General features: G+C 51.9%; 1 protein-coding gene across 1 annotated transcript; it reads right to left on the minus strand.

The window, feature by feature from the left end:
• Window positions 1–2,706: 2,706 nt before the first annotated feature.
• On the minus strand, window positions 2,707–9,167 carry Arrdc5 (arrestin domain containing 5). The gene is made up of 3 exons (XM_057773251.1): window positions 8,915–9,167; window positions 5,839–6,044; window positions 2,707–3,225 (listed from the first exon to the last, which is right to left on the minus strand). The coding sequence occupies exons 1-3, from the start codon at window positions 9,165–9,167 to the stop codon at window positions 2,707–2,709; spliced, it is 978 nt and encodes a 325-aa protein (XP_057629234.1).
• Between the last annotated feature and the right edge of the window lie 1,756 nt (window positions 9,168–10,923).

The raw sequence follows: 10,923 nt of genomic DNA on the forward strand, positions 1-10,923 counted from the left end.
GCCCCCGATGGCGCCCCTTCTCTGTGTGCCCCCCCATGGCGCCCCTTCCTTCTGTGCCCTTGATGCATGCATCCCTTTCTCTATGCCCTGGCACCTTTCCTTCTGTGATCTGTGATCCCCGACAGCGCTCCTTCCTTCTGTGCCTCTGACGGTACCCCTTCCTCTGTGCCCCCCCATGGTGCCCTTCCCTCAGTGACCCCCAACGCCACCCTTCCCTGTGTCTTAGCAGGCATGTACTATTAACCTTGGTCCTGGGAACGTAATCTGAACCCTCTTGGCTTGGTTGCACTCAGAGGCCAGTGGGAAGTCAGGCCAGCAGGATAACATTAAGACTAAATTTAGGGGATGGACAGCCAGCCAGATCTACATAGTGGGTCCATCTCAACAACAAGACGGCATAATACTTGGGGGAGTTGATCCAAGGGATATTTTAAAATTGTGTTACATCTATTTATTTGGTGTGTGGAGGTCAGACAAGAGTATGCCGGCATCCTTGCTCTCCGCCACGTGGTTCCTGGAGATTGAACTCTGGCTTTAATTGGCAGCAAACTCCCTTCCTAATTGATTCATCTTGCTGGCCTCCAAGGAACTTTTATTTTGTCTCATTGACTGAGGCCATCTTTCGTGTTGGAACGAGAGGCATTTGCAACCACTTCTGGCCTCTTTTCGAAGAAATTAGGGGCTGGGTGTCACTGCTCAGTCAGTACCCACCAAACTTGGGTTCTGTCCTCAGCACTACATTCCCAGGTGGGCTGCATGCTGTTACCCCAGCACCCTGGAGCTGGAGGCAGGGGGATCAGGAGAGTTCAAGTCAGCCTGTTCTGCACAGTGAGTTTGAGGCCAACCTGGGTTACATAAGATTTTAGGCAGGAAAAACAAAGATTCTAGATGAAAGAGCTAGCCCTCTGTCTGCAGTGTCTGAGCCCTGGCGTCCCCATGTCCCCACTCTGTCTGTAGTGGCTGAGCCTGACGTCATCCCCGTGTCCCCACTCTGTCTGCAGTGGCTGAGCCCTGATGTCCCCACTCTGTCTGTCTGCAGTGGCTGAGCCCTGACGTCCCCATGTCCCCACTCTTTGGAGGACACATTATAGCCACAAGTCCTTGCTTTTACTCAGCACCTGATGGCCAGCGTCTGTCCACATCTACTCTGTGGCCTGTGTGGCCAGAGTTTTACGCTGCCCCTCACCACAGGCAGCTGGGGGACATTTAACACGCAGGCCCTGGCTGTCCCCGCCCCCCTGGGCCTCATGGCGCCAGCTGCCCGCTGTCCCCTGTGAGAGGCCGGGTGGTGGCAGGCTTGGGGGAGGGGCACAGCTCTGAGACCTTGGCCCACCAGGCTGTCCCAGCTTCTTCCAGACCCCATGTGTCTCCTTTGTCCACCATATCCTGGCACTCCAGCTCCTGCGAGAGGCAGCCACTGAGTTTCCTTGGTTCCTTGTTTCTCTGGGCTCTGAGACAGACCGTGCAGGCTGCCTGGTGGCTCCTGAGGCGACTTTAAAGCAAGCGGGCCCAGTGGGCAGGCTTCACTTTATAAATATCTTGGCTGGCTCAAGGGCTGTGCCCTGTGGGGCTGTAACCCAATCCCTCAGGGGCCACAGGTCCCAGAGAGGGCAGCCTGGCCCATGGTGGCCAAGCCGGCTACTCAGAGCGCTGCCAGAGTCCAGGACACCCAATCATGTTGTCACGCCAGTGGGGACAAGCTGTTCCTGCTGCCCCTGGGTGGAGACTAGGGGCTGCTGTCCTAGTGACCACTTTGAAACTGAATACGTGAACACGGAGGTGTTGCCTTGGACCTGGGGGGGACATCCTTAAGTCCTTCTAATTGACAAGATAAGTGGGCTCCTCCCACCAGTCCTAGGTGATGGGGAGACTGGCCACTGCACTGGTGGCTGGGGACTGCAGTGTGGACGGTCCTCCGGTGGCAGCTGCAGCCACTGCTCCCCCCAGAGCTTGCAGCTGTGTGAGTGGCTTAGGTTTCTGGGAGGGGGGTTATTTTGGGGTTGGGAACCAGGAAGAATGAGGGGCCCTTCCACGGAGGACAGGAAACCTGGTGGCCCCAGCTGCCTTTTCCCGTTGGCCCACCTGGCATGGTGAGTGTCGTCAGTCACCACACAGGAAGTGTCCCCAACGCTTGCCTGTGTGAGTCACTGAGTCTCAGGGGTGGAGGGGGAAGGAGTCTCCCTGTGAAAGTTGCAGAGCTGGCTGGAATGTTCCAGAAAGCCCTCATTGGGTTTGCTAATGGCAGTATGGCGTAGCACTGACACAGAGTCTCACATATCCCAGGCATTGCTGACGATGTAATATATAATCGGGAATGACCTCAAATCTCTCAGCCTCCTCAGTGCTGGGATAGTGTGCCACCATGCCTGGTTTTGGAGATCTCTGTTTAGAGGTAGATACTTAACCCATGGGAACTTGGCCCACAGTGACCGCTCTAGCAAGACTTAAGAGACACGTCTGTTCCCTTCAAACTGGGTCTCACATAACCCGGGCTAGCCTGGAGCTTGCTAGGTAGCAGAGGCTGCCCTTGAATTCCTGTTCCTCCAGCTCCTGAGTGCCAGGTGACAGGTACACGCCCTCACACCCGGATTGTGTGGTATCTGGGATAGAGCCCAGGGCATTGTACCTGCCCTGCTAGCCCCAGGCCCAGCAGACAAGCAGCTCGCTTAGAGTTACAATAGGGTTTTAATATTAAAGTTTGGGCATTCAAACCAGTTGATCCTCATATGGTGACTCAACCACCTGGGGGCAGCTGTCCTGGTCTTCCCTCCTGCTGGTGATGATGATAGGGAGCCGGGCTTTGACGGTGGACAAGGACCAGGGGAGGTGGATAGTGACGACGAGCTCATAGCTCGTTTGCATGATCTCGTTCTCCTGGGAGCCGTTGCTCACGGACAATACCAGTGGCAGGGTGAAGGCACTGACCACTGTGGTGCTGTTGAAGGCCGGGATGCGAGCGTTGGCCACCTGTCGCAGCAGCTCACTACTGTCCGCCCGCTGGCGCCGCTCGGCATTGGGCGTGAAGCCCTCGTACTGCACGTGGGCGTAGAGGGCGAACACCACCGTCTTGATATACTTGCCCGTGTGGTTGCGGATCTCCGTCGTGAATGTCACATTCTCACCCGGCACGAAGGTGTTCTTGCCCATCTGCACCTGCAGGCTCACCCAGCCCTGGCTGCAGCAGCTGTAAGATACCTTCTTCTCCACTTCCACCAGTATGGGGTTCTATAAAGGAAGAGGATAGACCTGCTGAGGACCTGCTGCAGCTCATGCAGGCTGTGGGGGACGGTGGGGGGACTTGAGACCCAGACTTCTGTCTCCCTGACTTGTGTCTCCAACCCTAGGAACCATGGAGCACCAGGAGGGTCAGATTGGAAGATTTGGTTCAAGGCTAGCCTTGGGCCACAGAAGGGACAGCCAGGACTATAGAATGAGACTTTTAAAACGTACAGGACAAGCCGGGCGGTGGTGGCGCACGCCTTTAATCCCAGCACTTGGGAGGTAGAGGCAGGTGGATCTCTGTGAGTTCGAGACCAGCCTGGTCTACAGAGCTAGTTCCAGGACAGGCTCCAAAACCACAGAGAAACCCTGTCTCGAAAAACCAAAAAAAAAAAAAAACAAAAAACAAAAAACGTACAGGACAAAGCTGGCGGTGGGGGCACACCTTTAATCCCAGCACTTGGGAGGCAGACGCAGGTGGATCTCTGTGAGATTGAGGCCAGCCTGGTCTACAGAGCACGTTCCAGGACAGCCAGGGCTGCACAGAGAAACCCTGTGTGTCTCAAAACGAGAATGCTTCTTGGAGTGTTTAAGAGTTTGTCCACTTTGAAAGCTGGATGTCTCAGCTCACTTGAAACCCTAAGCTTTCTGAGTTGATACCCGGCTTTAGTTCCACATTCCATGCATTTGTACAATGATTTCCTGTCTGAATTTACTCTGTTGCTTTATTTCTGTTATCACTGTTATGATCATGGTCGTCATCGTCACTGAGACAGGGTCTCACTGGGTAACTGAGGTTGGCCTCTGATGCACTGCCACACTCCTGCCTAAATCTTTCAAGTGCCTGGACGTAACTGTTACACCCAGTTCATGTTAAATTGACTTTTTTTTTTTTAATTTTATTTTTCGAGACAGCATTTCTCCGTAGCTTTTTGGTTCCTGTCCTGGAACTAGCTCTTGTAGATCAGGCTGGCCTCGAACTCACAGAGATCCGCCTGCCTCTGCCTCTTGAGAGCTGGGATTAAAGGCGTGCGCCACCACTGCCCGGCTTAAATTGACTTTTGCAACTTTGTCAGAGGTCATGGGACTTGAATGATACAGGCCATGGGGTGGGGCGGCGGCTCGGAGGTGGCTCAATGGACAAAGGCACCTGCCGCTAGGCCCGAAGACCCAAGTTCAATTTCCAGGTCCCACGTGGTGAAAGGAAAGAACTGACTCCCACAGGCCATCCTCTGAGCCCCGTACACTTGCTGTGGGCCCCTTCACCAAGGTAAATAAATGTTAAAAAGAAGGAAAAAGAAAAGTACGATCAGGTTAACAAGGTATCCTCATAGGGTCAAGGGTCTACCAACCTTTGACCTTCTGACATCACCTTCCACTCTCAACCTCTGACCCCTGCATCGCTCACCCCCCATTCTCAGCAAGGGGCCACTTCTCTCTGCCTGCTACACCAAGGCTGAGCGAGTCCCTTCAAGCCCCTCCTCTGTGTAGAAAACTTCAACTTCACAGGTGCAAGAGGGCCTCTGCAGGCCTCATGGAACCTGGGGTTTACAGGTGGGCTTCCTCGCCACGCCTCCACACTGAGCTCTGGGCAGCTCCAGGGCCTTTGCACAGACTGATCCCCATTTGCTGATGAGTCACCTTTAGTCCTCATGCAGGCCCCAGAAAGGGTGCCTGACCCATCCAAGGGCACCCCGGGGCATCTCCCCTGTGCTTGGCTGTGGAGGTGACAACCTCTATCTTGGGACTGTTTCACTGGACTAAGCCAGGCCCGAGCTTCTACCAGTCTTCCCTCTCTCTCTCTCTCTCTCTGTCCCTCATAGTGTCACCTGGGCTATGAAGCCTGGGCATGCTGACGGTTCTCTCAGTGGCACTGAGGAAGGACTGGATCGTTCCCTGCAAATGTCCTGGGCCCTGCCAGGTGTTGGGTCTCCTGGCTCTGCCAGAAGCTTCCACGGTACAGCAGCCACTTCCACCTGGACCCTCACTTGACTTTTAGGAGGTTTGGGGGTGCTGGTGGGGAGCTCTATTATGAACTGTAAGCTGCAAGATGTCCCAGGACCAAATATCACAGGATGTAAAATCACAAAGTTGAGAGTCATCCCACCTACTAGGCTCCTGCTTTGGTTTCTGAGTTACCTTTTTCATTTTTTTTTTTTTAATCAATTATTTGTGTGTGTGTGTATAAGGCTGGGGGGAGAGCCCAGGTTTCACCATGCCTAGTTAGGTCAGGGAGTTGGTTCTTCCCTTCTCTCTTCAGATGGGTCCTGGTTTTGTTTTTTTTTTTGGTTTTTTTTTGTTTTTTTTTTTTTGTTTTTCTTTGAGACAGGGTTTCTCTGTGGTTTTGGAGCCTGTCCTGGAACTAGCTCTTGTAGACCAGGCTGGTCTCGAACTCACAGAGCTCTGCCTGCCTCTGCCTCCCAAGTGCTGGGATTAAAGGCGTGCGCCACCACCGCCCGGCCAGATGGGTCTTGGAAATCAAACTTAGGTCATCAAGCTTGGCAACAATCACCTTTACCTGCTAAGCCCTATTCCTGACCCCTGCAAGCCACCTGTTGTGGAATCACTCTGAAGCCTGGCTAGGTAACCCTACCCTTCTTGCTCCCATCTCCTGGGTACCTGGGTGAGGTTCCGCTGGCGGAATTCAGAAATCCCTTGGACTAGCAAGTACAGCCTCTTCTTGGCCAGGATATGCTCCCGGCCCATGCACAGGGCCTGCACAAAGTAGGAGATGTGGCCAATCTTGCTGTTGAATGTGGACGGAAGCCTGGGAGGTAAGTTGAAATGGAAGTCAAAGGTGTGGCTGCCTGCCCTTAACCAATTATCTGTAAGCAAAACACACCGAGGCCGTGCGTGAGAACCTTCCAGAACCTTGTCTGGTGGCAGCACTGGGGCTGGGGCTAACCACTGACTAACACCCCCATGTTTTTATTGATCGACATGGGACCTCCTACCTTGCCTCCTTTTCTTGTGAGCTTATTTTTCTTTTCTTTTTGGTTCTTTGAGACAGACTTTCTTTGTGTAACTGTGGCTGTCCTGGGACTCGCTCTGTTGGTTGACTAAACTGACCTCGAACTCAAGAGATCCACCTGTCTCTACTTCCTGGGTGCTGGGATGAAAAGTGTGCACCACGACTGCTCGGCTATCACATTCCTATTTACCTGTTTCTTTGTGTGTGTGCCTGTGTCCAGCCTTGGCAAAAATGCCCTTGCCCGATGAGCCCTCGCATTGACCCTCCAAACCTCCCCCCATTTTGAGATAGTGTCTCTCTGTGTGGCGTGTGCCCTGCTGTTCATCTCTAAACCTTTTTATGGCTGGGCGGTGGTGGCACACGCCTTTAATCCCAGCACTCGGGAGGCAGAGGCAGGCGGATCTCTGTGAGTTCGAGGCCAGCCTGGCCTACAAGAGCTAGTTCCAGGACAGGAACCAAAGCTACAGAGAAACCCTGTCTCGAAAAACTAAAATAAATAAATAAATAAATTAATTAATTAAAAACAAAACAAAAAAAAACCTTTTTATGGCTATCTGTACTGAGCAATTTCCGGAGACATCAGAAGCACTACTTGTTGTATTCAGGGTTGTAGGCTCGGCACTTAGCACACATTTGGAAAACAGTAGGTGCTCAATAAATGCCTAAGTAACTGAATGAGTCACAGGGTTTTGTGTTAGTCTGACTGGCCTGGAGGTCACTGTGTAGGATGACCTGCTCTCCTGACCCTTCTGCCTCCCTCTCCAGTGCCAAGATGACTGGTGTGCACCACCACACGCGAGTAATAAGATGCTGGGAACGGAACCCAGCATTTTGTGCCATAGGCTGGCCCCAAACGTTCAGCAATCCTCCTGCCTCAGCCTCCAAAGTGCTACTGTGCTCGGTTAAATGTTAACTCTTTTAACGAAGAAAACACTTCCGGACACTCGGCTTGGTGGTACAGACTTTCTCTGTAGCTTTTGTGCCTGTCCCGGAACTCGCTCTTGTAGGCCAGGCTGGCCTCGAACTCACAGGCTCTGCCTGCCTCTGCCTCCCGAGTGCTGGGATTAAAGAAATGTACCACGACTGCCCAAATGTAAAACCCTTTCTTAAAAACAAAACAAGGTCTGGAGATGGCCCAGCGGTTAGAGCGCTGGCTGCCCTCACAGAAGATCGGGGGTCGGTTCCCAGTGTCCGCGTGGTAGTAACACAAGCTGCAACTCTAGTTCCTAGGATCTAATGTTCTCTTCTGGTCTGGGGAACCAGGTACATGCCTGATGTTTAGACAGATACACAGGCGAAATATTCGTGCATATAAAAATGAAATATAAAAATATTACAAAACAAAACCAGGGCATGATGGAGCATGTTTTTTTTTTCTTAAATTTTACTTACTAGCCCCAGTTTCCCCTCCCTCCCTTTCTCTTGCCCCCCCCATCTCCCCTTCTGGAGCATATTCTTTTTTTTTTTTTTTTAAGATTTATTTATTATGTATACAGTGTTGTATCTGCATGTATATCTGCACGCTAAAAGAGGGCATCAGATCCCATTATAGATGGCTATGAGCCACCATGTGATTGTTGGGAACTGAACTCAGGACCTCTGGAAGAGCAGCCAGTGTTCTTAACCTTTGAGCCATCTCTCAAGCCCTGGAGTACACTTTTAACCCCAGCACTTGGGAGGCAGAGGCAGGAGGATCTCTTTAAGTTTAAAGCAAGTCTGACCTACAGAGCAAGTTCCAGGACAGTCAGGACCACATAGTAAGATCTAGTCGGCCGGGCGGTGGTGGCGCACGCCTTTAATCCCAGCACTAGGGAGGCAGAGGCAGGCGGATCTCTGTGAGGTCGAGGCCAGCCTGGACTACAAGAGCTAGTTCCAGGACAGGAACCAAAAGCTACAGAGAAACCCTGTCTCGAAAAACCAAAAAAAAAAAAAAAAAAGATCTTGTCTCAAAAAACCAAACCAAACCAAATCCCAAATTTGAAAACCCTATGAACACCCACAACAACCCAGTAACACAGTTTGGAAAGGAAACGGAGTTCCCAGGATGCTCAGGTGAAGTGATGTGATGTGGGGAACCTAAGGACTTCCCACCGCCAGGTCCCACCGCCAGAACACTAACTGCCCCAATGGCTGTACCCAGCCCCTGCCCTACAGAGTGAAACAACCTAAGCTGTGGGCTTGAAATTCTACCAATCCCCACCCTGGAAAGCTCCAAGAAACTCTGTATAAACCTGCCTTCTTTCCTCCCAATCTCGTATGTGAGGTTTGTTGTGCAGTGACTTTGTGGTATTCCTTGGCTTCTGATTGCCAGGATACCTTCCGTCTGAGCCATAACAATTACATATGCCAGAGCCGGATTGGCAGGACTGAGGGCTTTGTCCTGAGCGCTGTCTTCCCCTCCTCCCAGGTGACCTTCAGGACCCCTTTCCTGGGTCTCCTTGAGTCTTAGTACCAGAGGGAGATGTTCATGAAAGTTGACAGGAATGATTTCTTAGAGGGACTCTCACAGCCATTTGTGGGACTGAATATATTATCTTCCAAGAGGTCATTTTGGATGTCTCTGTCCTGATTGGTTCCCTCGTCTTCGTATCTTCACAATGGTCATGATTTAACATGAGTTCCCTCTACCTATCTCCAATCCATGTCACGATACTCCCAAGGGATTGTTGATTGACTAGCGGATGTGTTTGCCTTTCTGCCCCCAGCTGCTGGCTGCATCCTTACCTTTTATTGGGAATGTCTTTGTTTTATGTACGTAATCTGCCTTATTATTGCAAATAACATCTCTGCTATAATCACGGGTCTCTCCAATTTCTTCGTTCCATTCAACGTAGCCCCTCCCGACGAGCTCTACTTTCACAATAGGGTCCACAAGGGTACTGTTGAGGGTGAGGACCACCTGCCCGTCTATGTTCGAGCCGGCCAGGTAGACTGCATCTTTGGGCAGCACTACCTCGATGGACTTCACCACAGACATGGGAGGTTGGGCGGGGGGAGACACATCCTTCCCCTCCCCCGAGTGCCACCCAGCTCCCCCTGGGCTCCTCAGCTGTGGTGACCTCTGTGACATCACTACACCCAGAGTTCTGGGAAGGAAGACAGGTTATCTGTTAGCCTAGGCTGGCCTTGAGCTCTTTCTGTGTCCAAGGATGACCTTGAACTCCTGATCCTGCTGCTGCAGTCTCTGGGACCACCGCTCCCCAGTCCTGACTCTTGCTTCCTAGGACAGCATAGAAAACCGAAACCCTCCAGTTTGTCACTACATCAACTTAGGATGCCAAGGCCGGAAGCTGCCTGGACAACTTTGTGTGAAGTTTGAAGTAAAATGAGCCAGAAGGCTTGGGGGTTTATGCCTTTAATCCCAGCACTTGTGAGGCAGGAGGATTGCCAAGTTTGTGATGGGCCTGGGGCACCTAGTGAGAGTTTCAGGACACGGAGGCCCGAGCCAGAGGTCCTGATGCTCCGTGGGAAGATCCTGTTCATTGTCTGTGGTCTGTCTTGACTTGCCTTGTGTGATTGTTTTGGTAGACCGTGACATCATGTCTCCCTGTTTTATTATTTAAATAAACATTTAAATTATTTACTTATTTATTTACTTATATGTGTGTGGCCACGTACACGTGAAGGTTGGAGCTCATGGAAACCAGTATCTTCCACTATTCGTGTCGAGTGATTGAACTCAAGTCATCCGGCTTGGCAGCAGGTACTCTTACCAGCTGAAGCCACCTTGTATGCCCTGGTTTTTAATGTTAATTATTTTGTTTGCATTTTTGAGACAGAGTCTCATATAGTCCAGACTGGCTTGGAATTTGCTGTGTAAGTGAAGATGACTTTGAATCCCTGGTCCTCCTGCCCCTGCTTTCCCAGTGCCAGGTGTGTGCCGCCAGGCTACGCCGTGTGGAGGCTACGCCGTGTGGGAAACCCCTTGCCACACGTATAAAGCCTACCTCACTGGGGAAGGCCCTTTCCCCAGATCTTAGAGATGAGGGCCTGGATACTGTTGGGGTCACGGGGAGACACTTCAAACATCTTTGGAGGGACAACCTTGTATGAGCCCCCCAAGATGTGCCAGGTGTGGAAGTGTACCTCTGTTAGCCCAGAATTAGGAAGGTGGAGGCTCTGGAGTTAAAGTCATTTTTGACTACAGAGCAAGTTGGAGGCCAGCTTGGGCTATGTGAGACCCTGTTTCTAAAAACAAAAACAGTTAAACAAAAATTGGAAGTCTTTCTGTTAAGGACCTCCAAGGTAGAGAAGGAAAGGACAAAGTCCTTCCCAGGGCCTCTGAGGTCTTACCTGTTCTTTGCCCAGCCCCGGGCCTCCTCTGGCACCCCTACCCTAAGCCTTCTCCACACCCCATGTGTCCTTGCTGTTCCCAGACGGAAGTGCCTCTGCCCCAGCTCCCACGTGGCCGCTGGTCACTTCTGACCCCATGGCTTGTGGTTGTACTTGGAATTGTCCTCTAAGACTGGTTTTCTTCTTGTTTGGTACCATAACCAGAATTTGCTTTGCCAGAGACCCCAAGTGCTGGAGCGAAGGTTTGGACCCCGCAGCTCTGGTGTCTCTGTTCATCAGTTCCTGAAGATGCCCAGTGCCTGCCAAGGATGGTCAGAATGGAGCAGGCCTGGGCGGAGGGGGCAGGGAGGCGCTGCCTGCCTGGACAGCTTGCAGAAGGCAGGAAAAACCAGGGGGAAAAGAAACCCTGCAGATGGGTAGCATGGGGTGGGGGAGTCACT

The sequence above is a fragment of the Chionomys nivalis genome, chromosome 6 (genome assembly GCF_950005125.1).
Source record: "Chionomys nivalis chromosome 6, mChiNiv1.1, whole genome shotgun sequence".
Classification (NCBI taxonomy): Eukaryota; Metazoa; Chordata; class Mammalia; order Rodentia; family Cricetidae; genus Chionomys; species Chionomys nivalis.

What these genes read in the sequence shown, in the direction of transcription:
- Arrdc5 (XM_057773251.1), bottom strand. Translation starts at nt 9,167, where the DNA reads ATGTCTGTGGTGAAGTCCATCGAGGTAGTGCTGCCCAAAGATGCAGTC. An exon ending in AAAGACATTCCCAATAAAAG is followed by an intron (nt 6,045 to 8,914) that starts GTAAGGATGCAG and finishes TTTTGCTTACAG; the next exon opens with ATAATTGGTTAAGGGCAGGC. An exon ending in GCCAGCGGAACCTCACCCAG is followed by an intron (nt 3,226 to 5,838) that starts GTACCCAGGAGA and finishes CTTCCTTTATAG; the next exon opens with AACCCCATACTGGTGGAAGT.